Genomic DNA, 18,465 nt, shown 5'->3' with positions numbered 1-18,465 from the left:
CTGAAAGGAACGCTTCTTAAGGGCCTACATTATTATTCAAATTGATGCTGAGGATGATGTAAAGAAGGAAGCATGTTCAACAGCACTTCACTGATCTTTCTACAGCAACTTATATCAGCCTCATTATGCTGTTTACACAAACACAAGTAAGATGATGTCCCATTGGTATTACACTGCTAATTGGAACTATTACTTTCAGAAAGAAAACCTCGGGTTTTTTTGTAAACCAGGTTTCCATTTTGGCCTTTATGTGTAACACAGCATTCCTTTCTTTACTTTACAAATGTATTCTAACTTATCCAAGCATTTTTCAAGGTATTGAATCAATACAGTACTTTCACATTGCTCTTTTGCTGTCAGGTTTCACAAATAAATACCGGCTTAACATAATGAAAATAGACTGCATCTGGCATAAACCCACCTCAAATGAATTCTAGGAAGGTTCCAGCCAGAGATGGGGTGGCGCCTCTGCTTTGTTCTTTACAGCCACCCCAGTGCTTCCCTACATAGGTTTGACCTCATAGGCTTATGGCATGTGGTAAAGTGGGGGCTTGTTCTAGAGTCTGGTTAGTATGAGACTATGTGACCTTTACTTTGTAATAAACAAAATATGTATTTTCTGCAGATATTTTAGGACAGGAGACTGGGAAATAGGAATGAGCAGAAAACTTTGTGGCCGCTATGATTCTGAGTCTTCGTACGTCAAAGATTCATCTCTCTCTTTTCCTGTTCTTTTTTCTGGTTCAGCAATAGCCAAGCCAAGAATGTCGCCAGCAAATATCTCTGCTGTGATTTCTGCTGGAATGTCTTCTTCAGTCAAAGCTGCTTCACCTGAAGAGCAGTAACAACACAAAACACACAAGAGCAGTGTAAAAATGGCTTTCCAGATCAGTAAAATTTATAAGGTGCAGTAAATGAATGGAATGCTTTTAAGGACGTACAAAGGAATCATGAAAAAGTGTTGGTGTACTAGCTTAATACTTTATATATTTGCATGAGGGATGGAATCTGTCGGATCTGTGAGGCAGTGAGTCACATCTTGCATTAGGTCCCCGCTGCAGAAGCATCAAGGAGCCAGCTTTTACACTCCAGCCATTTAATGCGATTTTGGGATCCCAGGGAATCCCGGGATTTCAAAGTTGCTTTGCAGAGCTGGACAGTTCCACAATGGCCCTAGCCAGATGCTGTTCTGAACTGGCGTGGCCTGGGACTTGAATTGTACGAACACAGGGCACTTCCCAGCAGTTCCAATTACAATGGGCAGCATCCCTTGGCTGAAACCAGTGCTGTAGTTTGCTCTTCTAGACTGGTGTAGACTGGGACATAAACTGGAGACAGATGCAGTGGTTATCAACAGCTCTGTTACAATGAGCATTGCTGCCTGGATAAAATCAATGCTGTCATTTGCATATTGTAGGATTCCTTTTTGCCTGTGGACTCTGCCGTGTAAACCTTCCACTCTGTGTTTCTAATTGCAGTTGCAAGCCAGCAAGCAGATAAAGAGCGATGTAATCTTGTCAGGTCCCGGTTATATTTCATTGTCCATTTATTTTTAGATGCACCCATGCTATTGCTGCACGGGAGAAGGACAATCTATAGCTCCATGCCTATTTTTGCAATCCCATCTGAGTGTTTCTGACAGCTCGTGGCCTAACAGGGCAATGAGTTTGCAATTTAAATTGTTCTATTTGGGAATTGAAGCGTTCCTGGTTCTGTGCTGCATGGAATGTTAATGCCATACCTGAGGTGTCCAGTTCAGATCCTTCTCCCCCAGAACGCTTGCCCAGCAGGGTGGTCAGACACAGTGCCAGCTCATCCTCCGTCATACGCTCTCCTGTACACAACAGAGCAACACCCACCTCTTGGGTTATGGTGTCGTTAGCTCAAAAGCTAGAAGGCAGCTTGAATAACCACAGCATACAAAGAGAACAAGAGACAGTTGTGGTATCACAGACACAGAGAGATACACGTTACCAACCAAAACACATGATCCCAACACAGGAAAATACTGATCCTAAGGAAAATTGTGCTTGCACATTGTATTTTAGGCAAAAATATTTATCAAAGAGAGAAATTCTGCTGCAGACAGCTCTTTAGGCTACAGTGCTTCTAGGGGCTTGAGCTTCTATTCCCACTGAAGAATTCCTGGCATGGGGCAGACTACAGCCCATATAGCCCTGTATCAATGGCTGTAGTCATTTCCACACAGAGGAGGAAGAGAAAGGTGCAGGAAAGTCTTGATCTAGTATCTTTGAATAACCCAGACATAGCATGTGTTCCCAGTTAGTGGTTGGCTTGTGCCCTGAAGCATAAGGTTATAGATCTGTTATGAAACTGTTCTGGCTAATGTATCTATTTATGGATGGTCACACCATCCATATAACTAACCTTTCTCACACTGGCTGAATCCTTGGTTTCCAAGGATCTCTGTGGCAATGACTTTTACCAGGTGATGTACTGAGTAAAACATCAGTTCTCTTTAGCTGTTTTAATGCTCAGCTGCACTTTTACAACAGGAGCAAGACAATACAAGTTAGTTATTTACCTCTCTATGGCACTGGACACAATAAACACCTTTACAGTGTTCTCCCTGATTCAGCTGCACTAAACCATCCCATCTTTTCAGACTTTCACACAGGACCGACATATTCCATCCCTTCTTTCTTGTCCCCCCTCTTTGTCAGTTTTATACTGCCTTTCCAGAGATGGTGTGACTGGAAAAGAGAACAATGATTCAGATAAGGACGCACTGAAAGAAAGGTGCAATTTGCCAAAATCCCTACTCGTCATTTGCCAGACAAGATACCTGAGGCCAGCAGAGATTTCCAGACCAGGAAAAGAAGTGCAGCTGAGAGAATAGGTGTGATTATTCAATTTAAGATCTTAAGACAGTTGCTCCACATGCCTGCCCTGGTTACCAAGCTATAGTTCCAGATTCATTTTTTGCTGCAGTGAATGCGTTCTGAAATTGAAGGCAGAACTAGCAAGCATAAAACTAATATTAGACAAGAAATAACTCACCCCTGCATTGAAGCAGCCACAGTAAGTCTCCTCTGTCAATAACTTTGTCTCCATTCTCGTTATCATAACCAAGAACCTGAAACGCTCGTTGTATTTTGTTCATTGACAAGCCAAAAGCAGGTCGATGATTTACATAAAGTTTGATAAAATCCTCTAAATTGATTTTTGTCACTTGTTCTCCAGTACCCACATAGTTGCTGGATTTTACTTCATTTAGCATTTCTTCAATCTAAAGATCAAGGCAAGACAGAGTGGGACACGTTTTCTTTGTGAAGAACATCAGGCCAGTTTCCAGTGTCAATGTACCGTCATCATGCATGTGTGGGTACCTCAGATGCCGTGACTGGATCTCAACAACAAGCCAGCACTCAGCAGCTGAGGATGGACATGGACAGTTGCACACTCATTGTTATGATGACATTAGATAAAGAAGGGGGTAGCAGATGCGTAGTCATTTTGGGTTTCCTCTATTTTCTTACGATAGGCACTGGGTGACCTCGCAGCTGTTAGCGGTACCTTTGCCACAGCTGTGTCTCTGCTCTGGGGACAGTGGGTAAGCAAACCACAAACCAGTAAATACACCACCCCACTACGGAAGTGCAGGCACGGAAGTCCCAACATACCCAGGCTGCACACCGTATATACGCACCCTGGCTGGCATAAACAACCTTTCCCCCCCAAACCGACACGTGTCTGGTGTGGTTCAAGCCAAATCTGAAGTTTGCTCGGTGGGGCTGACATCCTGCACAGCTGGATCTTCTCGTGGACAAACAGGCAAGCACTGGCCGTGCTGGGTACTAGTGCTTTCCCCGAAGTCTGGTGCCATGAGCCTGCTCATTTGGCAGCTGTACAGATGTGTGTCCGAAAGGCAGCATCTGCTCCTTGCCTTCAGTGTACTCCTGCTCCAAAGGAAGCCCCTTTGGAGATACACAGGCAGCAGAGAAATGCCAGGAGAATTCCCTGTGCCAGCTCGTACCAAGCCTGCGGCTCCCCAGGAAGGGAAGCTGATGCAAGATCTCCCCGGGGAGGACTTTGCATTCAGCCTTGGGCCTTTGTCCTTGTGTCACAAGTTTTTCCACTGAATGAAGCCTGGGGAAGAGGGAAATCTCAGCCTTGTATTTTCCCTGTAGCGAATGGCACACCAGGCAAGAGCAGTTATTTTCACTCAGCTCTGGCTGATCTGGGATTAGGTTTTATCCCAGCACCACTGAACTACAAAAGAAAAGCACCGGTTCCCAAAAGCTTTCCTAGTCAGCCCAAGCTGCCTTTTTCCCTCCTGCTTTTCCTTTATTAAAACCCTCTAGAGAGAGAGGAACTTTCTCTCTATGTTTTAATGCTGTCCTGCCTGCTTCGAGAAGCAGATTGTAGGTTGCCTGCTTTCACAACAGCTTAGCACCTCTGTTCCAGGCCTGAAATGCTGTTTTCCTTTTGATTTGGGGCAGGGTGGGGGAGGTTAACAGAGACATTACCCAGGGAAACATGTCCTCTTTGTCCCCAGGAGGTGACAACGCAATCACCCAAGGAAAAGATCTAACAAATGATGAGGGGATAACACCACAGCTTGAAACGAGGGCAAAGTGGTGCCGGCTCAAACATTTGCTGGTTGTGGGGGCTCCAAAGCGAGTCTGTTTGTTAGGTGGTGGCTGTAGCAAAGATCCTGCCTCCCATCTGCTGGCTCTGCTGGCAGAGCGTGCCTGGGCAGATGGGGTGGCACAGCCTCACAGCACCACGGCAGCAGCCTGTGGGGTTCCTGTGCAATGGCAGAGACGAACGCAGCCTCCTCCGCAGAGAGATGAAGGGAGCGCAGCGATGTGCTGCTTCCCTTGGGAGAGCCCCTCCTGCGCTGAGGGGCTGTAGCTGGTGCAAAGAGGTTGTTAGTTAAATCTCCTTGCATCAGACTCAGTAATTTGGGGGTTTTTGTAGGCGCTTTAATTACCCTTTTGCCAGGTTACAACATTACAAATTAGGTTTGTATACAATACAAACTGCCTTGTAGAAACAACCACAAAAGGGGAAGCAGCAGCACCCTTATTAAATCAGTTGTCTTTGTCTGCTATAAAATATGAAGCTAAAAAGCTCTTGAGAAACGTTTGATAGGAAGCTCTGCTGCTGCAACCTGAAAGGCAAGCTCAGAGAGAGCTTCTGCAGAGTTTATCAGTTATGAAAGAGCTTTAAGTTCTGTGGGAATAAAAGCTGCTGTCTCCATCTAAAAATCATTCTTTTGTCAGTCCCAGGCAGAACAAGAAAAAGAGGCTCTGTCAGTGTCCAAATGACTGCATGGAGCTGGACGTTCCCACCCGTGCTGGGAACACATACAGGATGCTCTGGCTGAGTCTCCATCTGAGCTGGAGGGACTCAACCCACGGCTCACCAGCCACAGGCTGGACATGAAGCAGCTCAGCCAGTAGCGGAAGTCACAGACAGCAAAGCACATCACTGCCCGCACACGAGGGACTTTAGCCCATGGGCTTTGGAAAGCTGGAAGCTGCTGCCCTTGGGAGCCGAAGGAAGATTCATTCCAGAACTTTCTCAGCTCACCCTCTGAAGAACCCCACCTCTGCAGTGGTGGCAAAGCATTAAACCTCCAGAAGAACCTGAGGTCTTTGGCTGAACCCTTCTGAACCATCAGACCCCGGCTTGCTCAGCCTGCCCCTGCACTTCCTCTCCACTGAGGAATCATCACTTTTTGAGGCATTTGCTGCTAGATTCTCACTACTTCTATATTGATGCAGACCGGGTTAAATGCATCGACAACAGCAAATACACCCTGGAGCCATCCAGCTTAACAATGGTCAGAATCTGGACCTCAGCACACTTGGTGAATGCAATCAGTCTTACTCTTTTATCTTTCAATAACAACAGTAAAAACAACTGACCAACCTCTTCCTCTGATGGATAAAACCCCATTGCTCTCATGACAGAAGGAATTTCCTCCAAGGGAATATGTGTTGACACCTGCCTGGTCTCCAGCGTATCAATACCTTGGCTGTGCAGCTGTGCATAGTAAAAATAGTCTTCCAGTTCCTGCAAGGGATTCAAACAGAATGCTGTGAAGTTCAGTTAGCAACAGGCACGGAAGATAAGGCTCCTTCCAAGATTTACTAACGGGCATATCAATGAGATTGCTGTTAAAGGCAAGCTGGACAACAAAGAAAGAAATGTCAGGCCTGTATAACTCCAACCAGATGTTTCCAGACAGCCTTCACAGTGGGCATCCTTACCTGGAAGAATTCGCCTTCTCTGCCACCATCCAGTAGGTTGTAGAATGGGATCATGTCCTCCCCGCCAAGGGAAACAGCAGCATCCAAGGCACTGGAGAAGCAGAGAAAAGAAGATACAGGAAGGGTTCATGTGAGGAGAGATTTCACGTTTCCCTTTCTAGTCATTGTTCACAGACACTTGCAGGAGAGAAAAGCATTGCCTTCAACCGTGTGCTACTTTATCATCAGCCTGCACTTCTAGAGCACCTTTCATACCCAGGTTTTACATACAATAGCACAGTGTGGGAATTAATTATTACTGAATGGTCCTCTTGTTTAGTGGAATGAGCACAGGGCTGGGAGCCAGGAGCTTTTCCATGGACTTGAGCTTGGTGCCTGGCATTTAGCTTTCCTGCTTCCTTATAGAGACATTGAGGGAGATGAATTAGCTAGATCAGCATTTTGAGCATGCAGAGAGAGCCGGGGCTTGGTGTTCGTAATAACCCCCACAAACCTAAAGCTCCCTGCTCCTGGATCTAACACACTCTTCCCCAGTAACTCAGTGCAATCCATTACTCTACTTCCTCTGCTGTGGCCCGCGACCATGTCGCAGGTGCAGCCTACATTAAACTGAAAGCATCTGAGTGCCACCTCTTCCTTTCAATTTCATAGGCAGTTGAAGCCAAAGGAATCTGTTTGGCTTGGCCAGATGAAACAGGTAACCAAGCTGGTAGTGCAGTCATGGCATAGCATTGCCACATAATGCCTCACGCCTGGCAGCAAGGCTGCAGCTTCCACACACACACCTCTGGAGCGCTGGGGTTTTTCTTTGCAAGCGCCATGCTTCCTTCATAATTAAGTTATCTGGGTATTAAACACAGTGGAGATGCACAAGATGCCAGAAGCAGCAATAAAATGATAATTAGCTCATCAAGGGCTTCGCTCCGAAAACAAATTACATAGAAATTCAATGTTGCCTGGACCCTGGCCAACCATTATAAAGAAGGATCATTTATATTCTATTGCCTTCCTTAAAACGTCGCTTATCCTGACCCCCGACTGCTTAAGCCACACAAAGTGGAAAAGAAAATAAACAAGCCCTTTGCTTTCCCACCCAGCTTTCCTTTGTTCTGGCACATGAAGGTGAGCTGGCTCAGCACCCTTTGGGCCTTCCTCTGAGCGAGCAGTACCCACAAGAAAGGGTTTAAGCAGGACCAGCGCGTGTCTCAACCACAAAGCCTTTGTCCTAGGAAGGTGAGGGGCACTCCGAGAGGCAAATGTACCAGTGAGGGCTAAAAGGCAGCTCCCATGAGGCTGATTTGCCAGAAACCAGGAGACGTGCTCTGTGCTATCAGGGAGACATGCAGGATAAAAACAAACACACAGACCCGCAGGGACCATGATGCTTATCTGTCTTTTCCACCTCCAGAATGGACTGAACTCCCTTTCCAGTCCTTGAAGTGTGAAGGTGAAGTTGCTCTGCACCGGCCTGGCAGTTTTCAGCTCACTCAGAGCTGCCTGCTCCCTTTCAATGGACATGTGTATATACTGGCTGTCTGCAGCCACGCGTATGAGGCGAGAACCCTCTGGCCTTGCACGCACATTGCAACGAGCAGACTGGGTCCTTGACATGCAAGGAAGCCAAAATATATTGTGCCCTTGCCACGTTCCCCGTTGGGCATGTGGGAGCACGCATCCGGCATCGCTGCCCAAGGGAGCTGGCAGGGGGAAGCTGCTCACTTGTAGAGGAAGGTGGAAGAAACCTGGCAGGGTTTATCACTGATGCTCCAGGCCAGAGCCTGGAAATCCTCCTTTGCAAAAGCAGCCTTCGCTCCTCCAGCCACCCCATTTACTCATGTAGGCAAAGCTTTATAGGATTAAGGTGGCTTGTCCTAAATCCAGTCTTCAAATGCAGGGGGGATTTTGTCCTATCCCATTTGGAGAGCAGACACTCATATCAGCAGCCACCTCGTATGCTTCTCCTGCAGCCAGAGCTGCTCCTCTGATCCCTGCCTAACGCCAGCAACCTCCCATCACACTGGCCATGCCCTCGTAAGGACCAGAAAACTCTCTGCTCAACTTCTTACCCTCCTTACCCCAGACTGGAGTATTTTATAGGTGCTATGGCCACTACCCGTGAGGTCTGCTGGTTTATTCCCCTCTATTGACTGTGTGGCTACAGCACATGGAGGGGAGCAAAGTCCCCCTGAAAGTGTGTCCCTCCTTTTTCCACTGCCACCCCATAGCGTTATTTGGGGCCTGGCAGGTCATTGCTATCTAAGCTGACCCCAGTGCCATGCCACCAGGAGGGTGCAGCTTTGTCAGGGGTTTGTCAACCCAGAAAGCCCCATGCTCAAGAGAGCCCTGCAGAGGAACGCTCCCCATGCAGCACCCTGCTGTGTCGCCCCATGGGTGCAGCACCACCCTGTACACCAGGATAAGCACAGTAATAGCTGGGAGACCTGGCTTTAACTCATCTGGACACAGAGACCTTTTATGACAAAGGCCCCATTCTCGGTGTCAATGCTGAGGAACATTTGCTTCAGCTGTGTTGGCCAAGCAGCAGTGGAAAGCTGCAGCAAGACTCCTTCCTCCTTCCTGCTGTACTCACTTTAGGTTGATCTCCCATTTCATAAGAGTGCAGTCGTTTCCCCCCACTGTAAAGATGTAGCGTCCATCGTAGGAGGTAGCGAGGTCAGAGACGCCATCCGGGTGGCAGATGAAAGCTGAGGACTTGTGCTGATTGCCATCAACAGGCAAAATCTGCAAGCCCACCTGTAAGGAGAGAGGGAGCCTGGGAGGGACGGGGTCCCACGGGAAGGATGGGGATCCCATGGGAATCCCTAGGGATTCTGCCGAGGCTCACCACCTCTCCAAGTGGGGGTCTTGTACAGCTGGGGCAGGTGGGGCTCTGTACCTTGTCCTTTGTAATGTACGCCAGGTAGCATTTCTGGGGGTCCGCGGGGCTTGTTGTTGGGAGGATTTGGATCTTCTCCAGTGGGGAGCCGTAGGTTGGTCCCAAAAGGGTCTTTCTAAAGGCAAACAACATTTTCATACATTCAAGGGCTCACAAAACATTTTCCCCTCTCTGAGTGGCTGCTGTGTACAAGGATGGATGGATATGGAGAAGTGTGGTGGGTGCAAAAGCTTTGTACTACTGGCCTAGAGGACAGGATAGGACAGGGTTCCTCGCTAAAACCACACTTGGGTTAAGAGAAGAACTGAGCACTCGGGGATTATTCAATCCCTGTGCTTTGCTCTTGGGGGCTCCTGTCTCTTTAACTGATACCCAACTGCTGCTTCCCAACTCCGGTGTACTGGGCAGACTGAGACCCACCTGCAGCCACAACCTTACTAGATGACACATTAGTGAGCAGTAGAGTAGACACAAGGATGGGGGCCCTAAAGTCATTCCAAGATCTGCATCTCAGATGAGCAAACACGCGGGTGGGAGTAGAACAGACATTAGACAGAGGAGAGCACCAGGTCAGGATGGAGCTCCCAGGCAGTGGTAGGCCTGAATCCCTCCTCTACCTGCACGCTTTGGTTGTCGTGTTGTAGAGCTTCATTTTGTAGCAGCTGTTGGCTGTGAGGATAAAGGACTCGTTGCTGAGCTGTGGGTACCAGGCCAAGCACAGGGGCACAGCAATCTGCTCTATCCGGTCCCTGTGCGAGACCTCCAAGCGGCCCTTGCTGCTGATGCTCAGGTCATATTCAACCTGGAGGGAAGACAAGGAAACACAGCAACTCCCCTGTGCAGCACCCTGGACCGGCACCTTGGACCTTGTGGATTAACTGGATCTAGCATCTCCTGCAGCAGCCTGAAGTAGCAGAGCCTCAGCTTGAGCCCTGGGCAGCTCTGCCCTGACACCCATCTGAGAAACAGCCCCTTGTGACAGAGCTGGTGGGGAGAGGGTTGGGAGCTGCAGCATTAAAGGCTGAGTCCCCCACTTTAACCACAAAGCTTCCCTGCCCTTTAGACTCTCACATTGACCTACCAGGTGCCGGTCCTCCCCAAGGCTCAGGAGCCTGGGCTCGTTGCTGTCTGACTGGACCCCAAAGAGGAGGCTGCGGATGGGTTTGTAGTGGGAGCACAGCCCTGCAAAGCGTTCCCAGCGTCTGCTCCCGTTTTGCAGGACTCTCTTGTAAAGAGTCACCGTGTATGTCTCATCCTGGAACAACAGCACAGAGGTCAGTGAGCCACAGTCCCCATGCACATCCCTGGCTGGCAGCAGGCAGCTTTGCACATCCTGTCTGGGCTTAGCTCGGCCCTTTCAGGAGGGTTAGAGACACAGCCAGGATAAAACACCGGGTCAGACAGGTTTGGGTCTATTGGCAGCGCAGGAGCAGACCTCATCGTGGCCGGAGCATCCCGGCTGGGGGCATTCCCTGCTGTGCTCTCACAGCAGAGGAGCAGTACGTTGAGTTCAGTGGCTCCCCAGAAATCCCAAGGAAGATGCTTCCCACTGCTGTGCCCTCGCATCCGTGCACAAAGGGGGAATCCTTCTCTTTGTACGGATCATCACCAGTTGCTACAACTTCTTTGCCAGAGTGCTTCAGTGCTGCCTCAACACTTCTGCACTGAGACATGGGATCAGGGAGCAACCCCCCTTGCAGAGCACCAGCCAGGAGGAAATCCCTGCTCCAGCCCTTGCTGCAGATGGATGCAGGGCTAAGACTCGTCTCTAAAGCCAGCAATGGGACGCTGCCAGCAGCGGGTCTGCGGCGCGGCTGTGGCTGGTGATGTTCTCACACGGTGACTCTCCAAGCCAGGACAAGCATTTCAGAGTCACGGAGCCGCAGGGGAGGGACAGCCCTGTGCCCTGCTCGCTCTGCTGTGCCTCCAGGATGGGCAGCAACCCCCGGTCCCACCGAAAGCTGCACACGGGAAGCACGGAGAGGGAAAACCAAGCTTACAGCGGTGGCGAAGTACTCCGAATCGTGAGAGAAGCTCACGTGAGTCACGGGACCTTGCGAGGACTCAAACTCTTTGCAGAAGGACTGAAGGGAAATGGCATCCAGGATGTGAACGCTCCCATCGGTGAAACCAGCGGCCAGAAAATAGCCTGGGAAGCGTGCCAGAGAGCTCACAGCACTGTCCCTCCTCCCGGGAAGCCCAGTGCTTGGCACAGGGGGAGGTCACGAGGCCAGGGTACCTTCAGGGTCATAGGACAAGCACTGGATGCTGGCCTCAGGGAAGATCCTGCTGACCAGGTACTCTCTCTGCTCGTAGTCCCACACCTTCAGCAGCCCACAGTGACTCCCCAGGGCCAAGCGTGCCTGCCGGGGGTGACAGGCGATGGCTTTCACTGCTTCCTTTGCCTCTTCCATGACTTTCTCAAAGTTTGTCCCGTCTGTTGCAACACGGAACACGGTTGCATCAGAGTTTGAAAGGATAAAGTTCCTGTTCAGTGTGAGAGAAAGAGAATGTGATGAATCAGAGGAGCTGGCTCACGTCCCTCCAAGCTATGTTACACATTGGTCTCTTCTTGGCAACTTAGTCGGACAATCACTTATCTTTTGCGATATGCAATATGCAAACACTCCTTGACCTGGAAGCAGGTGGCACTTTGTATTCAGGACCTGCTAAATCTCTGCAGGAAGACACTGGAACTGGTTCCATTTTCTACTTGGGTAGGCAAGCCAGAAGATGAATGACATCTGGGTAGCTTTTGCCGTTTGCAAGTCACTGGTGTGTGAGACAGACAAACGAGCAATTCAAGATCCCCTGAATAGTCTGTTCATGTGCCTCCGGGCCACCATTGTCAGCGGCTCCGTGGACAAGGTCAAGGGACAGCTTCAGTCCTGCACTGCAGACAGAGCTGCTGCCTGTCTGCTCACTCAGCCACGCCGGCGCGAGGGGCCCGCTGCATGGCTGGTGATGTGTGAAGCAGACGGCTGGGTAAAGATAAATGTGTACAGTCACCAGTGTGCCCGAGCACTGCGAGCCTGGGCCCAGCTAAAGGGTCAAGAGAGGACCACACAGAGTGAGTGGCTGCATCCCACCAGCAGCATCAGTGGGGAAAGGGCAGTCTCTTTGCCAGCTGCCCTCTGACAGCAATCAGTTTATGCACATCTGGCCCGGGCGCTGGATGCCCCTTGCGTGCCCACCTGCCTGGTGAGGTGAGCAGGCTCGAGGCTTCCCCTTTGGTTTTATGCTGCTTTGGGCAGCTTAAAAGGCTCCTGCAAGTGGCAAGAGCTGCAGCAGCAACCAGGAAGAGGGATGAGACAACAGAAACTGACAGGGAAAACCAAACCGTTCCCCAGGGCACTGCTCCGGACTGGAGAGGAATCTGGCCCACACGGCTCTTTGGAAAACCCACGTGGCTAAGAAGAGACATTGCCAGGAGATCCTGAACGGGAGTGACAGACATATGGTGTGCAGCCTGGATTGAGCCACAGAACAGCTTCATCTGGCCTGCAGTCTCCTTATAAATCCTCAGGCACATCTACATCACACGCAGGGCAGAGAGGGGCCAGTGACCAGGCTGGGGCTGTCCCAGTCTCCTGAATCGATGTAATGCAGCCCAGCACCGGTGCCATCACCTCCAGGACAGTCTCTGCACTGACACTGCCCTAATTAGCTTGCCTAGCCATAGTAAAATCCAACTGGAAATAGCCATCCACGGGAGGGATTAAGGGGCCCAGCAGGCTCAGCATTAGCACTGCCTGGTGTGCCGGGTACGTGACAGAGGAGCTGAGCACCCAGCGCATCACCTCCTGCTGCCTTAATGCTTCTCTCGCCTGCATCAAGGCGTCAAGTTCAGCGTTTAGGATGTGCTGGAGCCCACCTGGGTTTTGGTGGCCACTGGGGGCTGCAGGCAGAGAGGGGCTGCCCAGGAGACACCCCCCTGCTTCTCTGCGGTGGGCAGATGGGACAAACACCAACCCCAAAACCTGCGGGGAAGGGGAATGAAGGTTGCATTCCCTGCCCTGTCTCCCTGTGCCTGCCTTGCCCGGAAGCCTGGGTACGGGGTTAAAACCTGCTCCAGCCAAGCCGTGCTTGGTCAGCGCGGGCAGCTTCGAGCTGGGACCTCCCCAGCTTTCAAGCTGCAGGGCAAATGCAGGAGACGTGGGTTCATGAAGGGGCCCTCACCCGGTGGTGCAGGAGGTGGAGCCGGCTGAGGAGGCACCGACAGGACCAGGGCGGGGTTTGCAGAAGGAGATGGACCGGATGGAACCCGCTTTGCTGTGGCTGTAGCAGGTGAGGAGCTGCAGCATCCCGTTGTAGAACTTAATCTGACCTTTCACGTCACCCGTTACGATGAAGCTGCGAGGAAGGGAAAGCTTTAATCCACAACCAATAACGGGTAACGCACTGAGAGCTCCCACGTATTTCTCGGGCAGCATCCTCGAGCAGAGGGATGCGCTCTTCTCCTTTTCTCTGCACAAGCGCATGGTGTGCAGGGGGAAAGCTGCCCCTGCAGTGTCCCCTGCCCTGTCCCTAAGCTGTCAAAGCGTTCGGCGTCTGCCTGCTCCCTCTGCCGGTAAAGGCCAGGAGGCTGAGCCGGGCTCATTCGCCACCCTCTGGGACCGCGGCAGCTCAGTGTCAGCGGCTGCAGCAGAGCTGGGGTCACATTAACGGGGGGGTTCAGCCTTGTTTTTAACCCCCACCCAAATTCCCTGCTGGCAAAAGCCGGAGCAAGGGCTCGTGGATCAGCTGCGGGAACGGCCCCGCTCCTCGCACGCTGCCGGGTGACTTAAAACTCAGCACCTGCAGCAGCAACTCCCATCAGCATTAACTCTGCTGAGCTGCCTGAGGACTGCGCCACAGCTGCCACCCCGTTACCTCTCAAGCACCGTGAGCACGGTGATGCTCTCCTTCTGCAGAGACACCACTTTGGTGGCCTTCACGCTGTGCGGCTCGTCCCGCCCTTCCTGGGGGTCCGTGTGGTCCCACACCACCAGCTTCCCGGCCGAGGTGCCCGTCAGAGCTTGCGTGGTGTTGAAATGGAAAACCGACTGGCTGAAGCGTCCCACCACGGCCTTGAAGGTCTGCAGAGGGAGGAGCGAGGCCTCGCATCCTTGGCAATGGCTCTTCCCTCCTCAAGTGGAGGTGTTTCTGCTTGGTCCCTTGCGTGACATCCCCTCTCTGTCCCATGACAGGGCTGTCACGGGCCACAGCCCCAGCAGGAGATGCAATGGGGCATCCCCGGTGGGGAGAGAGCCCCTCAGGCAATCCTGACCCACGTCTCCAGGAGACGGATGGGGACAGGCTGCAGACACAGCCACTGCTTTTCTTAAGGGGGTGAGAAGGGACAGTGCTGCTGCCAGGAGGGAAGCCAGGAGGGTGACACTGCTGTGGTCCCCTGTGCTCACCTGCCTGCTCAGGAGCGGAGCTCCATACTGCAAACCATCACTGCCCTGGGAAAGGCGAAGAAAACATCCAGGATAAGTGCTTTGGAACCCTGCAGTGCCAGCACGTCCCCTCCCCATCGCCTGGTAGTGACAGGGAAGGGGCAGATCCGCACAGCAAAGTGCGACCTCCCGCGTCCTTACTTACCCACAGGTAAAATATCACCTGGGTTTTGCTGTTGCTGATGAACTCATGGGGGTTCTGAGGGTTAAAAATGACATAATCCTGAAATGAAAAGGTGGGAATTCCCACCAAGCTGAGCAACGCCTCCTGCCTCCCACCTCCAGCCAGCAGCTACCAGCAGGGCACAGGGCTGCAGGTGAGGATGGGGCTGCCCAGTCCAGCCCGGTCACCCCTTGGCCATGGTCACTCACCTGATACCCAAAGTCAGGCCTCAGCTCCGTGCTGCACAGGGGCTTCTCTGTGGGCAAAGTCCACTTCCAAACACAAACTCTCTGGAAGAGAAAGGAAAACCCAAGGGACATTTGTGGCTTTCTGGGAGCTCAGGGGAGCTGGGTGAGCCCCATTCCCTCCGGCTGCAGCGGATGGTGGGGCACAAAAAGCTGGAGCAGGATAAACCCAGGAGCTCAGTTTCTGGAAGCAACACTAGAAGTTGCTTCAGTTGAAGTACACTGGAGTCAGGAGCTTTTATCCCAACGTCAGATCCATTTTCCCAAGTCAGCAGCGCTCACTTTAATGGAATCCAGGTCTGCCTTCCAGCGGCTCAGCAGAAACAAGCCATCACTGCAAACCTGCTCTCCCTCTCTCCTGCTCTCCCCATCCAAATTCCCTCCCTCCCCTGGGCTGCCCTGGGGAAAACCTCCCGGGATGTACCCTGCAAAGCGACGGAAGAGGAGAGGTTTTCACCTGCACTGCTCCGGCGCTGATGGTTGCCAAATACTTCGCATCCTGGGAAATGGCAACAGCACTGACCCCGTCCTCCGGATGACTCCCAAAGATGGTGCGCACCGGTATCCTACGGAGCAAAGTCCTCGTGGGTGCTCGCAGGGATTCAAGGCGATTGCTCTTCACCCTCAGCTGAGCCCGGAGTCAGTCCCGAGTGATTTACTGGACATAAGAGGCTTCCAAAGAGGAGGTTCCCGGGAGCTTACCCGGAGAAGGAGTCCCACACGATGATCAGAGCATCAGGCCCTCGGTCGGCACTTGCAACCCAGCGCCTGTCTGCGCTCACACACAGGCAGGAAATGGTATTTATGTGGCCCTGGGGAAAGAGAAGCAGCAAAGTGCCCCGGGGGCTCCTGACCTGGTGGCTCTTCAAGGCATTCATCAACCTGCTCTTGCTCATGAGATCCCTTTGTCTTCCCTCCCAAGGGTCCTCCACTCTCATCCTTCCGGCCCGGCTGGAGAGGGTTTGGGAGGAGGAGGAAGAAGAGGAGAAGGGAGATGTGAAGGCTGTGTGCAGACCTGCAGGTGGTACTGCCTGTTCCCCAGGACATCGTGGATAACCACTGTGTGAGAGGAGGCGTACAGGAGCACCCGCTCCTCCCCGTCCATCAGGCTGTGCACAGCCAGGCTGCTGTTGTAGCCCAGCACCCAGGACAGGCTCTGTGGGGAAGAGACAGCTCCTGGCTCTTAGCAACAGGGACACAAAAGCCACTGAAGTCTCTGGTGATGGCAGAGAGCTGGGTGCTCTTTGGACCATCACAGCGGCACTGAGCCCATTGGTACTCACAAGGGGGTGAAGGCTGCTCTGCCTGTCCTCCTGGAACAGCATCCCCGGCACAGCCTCCCACACCAAGCTGGCAAAGCCATCTTGCCTGCTGTCCTGGGGCTCAGGCAGTGCTGGGGATCCAGCACCCTCCAGGCATGATGTCCCTTCAGCATCTTCCCCCTTGGCATCCTCCTGTGCTCCTTCCATCTCCTTGTCAGCAGCAAGGGGGTCCTTGGAAAGGGAGAGAGGTTTCAATGGATGCTGGCTCTGTGCTGGTCCAGCCAGGGGCTGCCCTGCAGCTAATGGGAACACACCTGGCACATCTCCCACCCAACCTGCATCACTCTCAGGGCAGGCTCCAGTATCCAGGTGCTCCTCTGCTCCTGTTGAAACTGCCTATGGATTTGCACCAGGGAAGGAAAATGCCATGGGAAGTTTCCCACTGCGGCTGCTTCCCTTTCTGCACGTCTGATCGTGCCCTCTTTGCACCTCCCACTGCCTCCTGTATCAAACAGCCCTGGGGTGTCAGAGCTCGCAGCAGCCCCTGCACAGGTTTTCCCCACTTTATCTTCCCCTTGGGATCCACGCCACCCTTTGCCTCTCCCCGCAGGCGTTTGTTTTCCTGCAGCAATCTCTCATGCGGACACAAACCCCCTCTGGACACGGGTTTTGTTTCTGGGGCAGCTCAGATAACGTTTCATTCACTCACTGCAGGGATGAGGCCGCCTTCCCTCCTGCTCGGATCACTCTCAGGCAGCTCAAGTGCTCAGCAAACATTGAGGAGGAATGGACCGAGACTACACAGAGCTGCTGCTGAGCTCCCGTTCTGCACGACACTGGGGAGCCGGGGGCTCTGCTTCCACCAGGACCTGCCCATGGAGCCTGTGTCAGGCAGAGCTTGCCGTGGTGCTGCCCTCACCTTCACCGGCAGCGGGGCCATGGCCTGAGCTCTCTGTGCCTCCTGGGGTGTCTCCTTGGGTTCACTGCTTACTCCTGCTCCCCCCTGGGTTGTGCAACTTCGCATGAACCATTCATCTGAACCATTCATCCCCTGGGGGCATGGAGATGCTCTGAAACACCCCTTCACCCCCCAGGTTTGGCTGCACAACGGCCTGGAGTTTGGCACAACAGGAGAAAAGGGCACCTGCAAAAAGTGCCCCAGAGCCCCTGTTCAGCTCCAGCAACGCCCCCGCTGTGCTCAAGCAAGCCCAGCACAGCCCTGGTTACTCCAACGGAGCTCAGGCTCCCTCCCCTCTGCCTGCGTCCCGTGCCGGGTGCGGGCACTGCCCCTCGGACTGGGGTTCTCACAGTCCCCATCGGCAGCAGTTGGCTCATCCCGGGTCTGGATTTGAGCCAACACCAAAACCTCGTGCACAGACGGTGGAAGGGACCCCATGAACCGCACACACACACACACACACACACCCCCACACACCACCCCCCCGGCCCGGCTGCAGGACGGGGCCCTGGGCACCTCTTGCAGCCGCACGGGTCTCACCGGAGCCACCTCAGAGCCGTCCCCAAGCCCCCTCCAGGCCTTGGTTCCTCCCCGGCACCGCGCTGGGGACCCTGAGCCCGGCCCCAGCTTCTGTTTGCAGCCCGCGGCCGTTCCCAGGCAACGGCTGCTCCAACCGTGCCCGAGCGCGCCGGGGCAGGGCAGGGGTGTGCGGGGAGATAAGGGGGGGACCCCGCATCCCGCCGGCTGCCCCTGCCCCACGCAGGAGCCTGCTGGCACTGGGGGGACGCTCAGCCCCTGCCCGGCCCCAGCCCGAACCCTGCTCATGGCGGTGCAAAGCTCCCCTTGGTACCCCCCCTTCAGGACCAACCCCTCGCCCCGTGCAGGGAATGGGATGCGGGGTCCTTACCCAGTGCTCCCGCGGGGGGTCATGGGCAGGTTCTGCTCCCCGGGCACCCCTGAGCAGGACGAGCAGAGTCAAAGGGAGGAAAATTAGCCCCCAGCCCCTGCCAGGTTCCCTGCTGTCCCCAGGGTGGCACTGGCACAGGGAGCCCCATCACCTCGAGCCATCGCCTTCAGCACCGCAGATCATAGAATCGTAGAATCACAGAATAGTTAGGGTTGGAAAGGACCTTCAGATCATCCAGTTCCAACCCCACTGCCATGGGCAGGGACACCTCACACTAAACCATCTCAGCCAAGGCTCTGTCCAACCTGGCCTTGAACACTGCCAGGGATGGAGCATTCACAGCTTCCCTGG

The 18,465-nt window shown here is 53.1% G+C and overlaps 1 protein-coding gene across 1 annotated transcript; it reads right to left on the bottom strand.

The window, feature by feature from the left end:
• Window positions 1-16,968, bottom strand: CFAP251 (cilia and flagella associated protein 251). The gene is given in 21 exon segments (XM_062613852.1): window positions 1-831; window positions 1,742-1,834; window positions 3,022-3,250; window positions 5,902-6,045; window positions 6,243-6,333; window positions 8,833-8,996; window positions 9,139-9,253; window positions 9,756-9,940; window positions 10,220-10,393; window positions 11,139-11,287; window positions 11,378-11,632; window positions 13,304-13,491; window positions 14,011-14,216; window positions 14,541-14,585; window positions 14,725-14,802; window positions 14,952-15,032; window positions 15,445-15,553; window positions 15,690-15,799; window positions 16,003-16,143; window positions 16,271-16,480; window positions 16,585-16,968. Coding segments are annotated over 21 exon segments (2,925 nt in total). The 5' UTR covers window positions 16,591-16,968; the 3' UTR covers window positions 1-679.
• Between the last annotated feature and the right edge of the window lie 1,497 nt (window positions 16,969-18,465).

This window comes from Pezoporus occidentalis, unplaced genomic scaffold (assembly GCF_034315485.1).
Source record: "Pezoporus occidentalis ecotype Australia unplaced genomic scaffold, CSIRO_AGI_Poc_V1 ctg102, whole genome shotgun sequence".
NCBI classification, from domain to species: domain Eukaryota; kingdom Metazoa; phylum Chordata; class Aves; order Psittaciformes; family Psittacidae; genus Pezoporus; species Pezoporus occidentalis.
The sequence above is the reverse complement of the archived record's forward strand: the minus strand, read 5'-3'. Positions and strand labels throughout refer to the sequence as shown.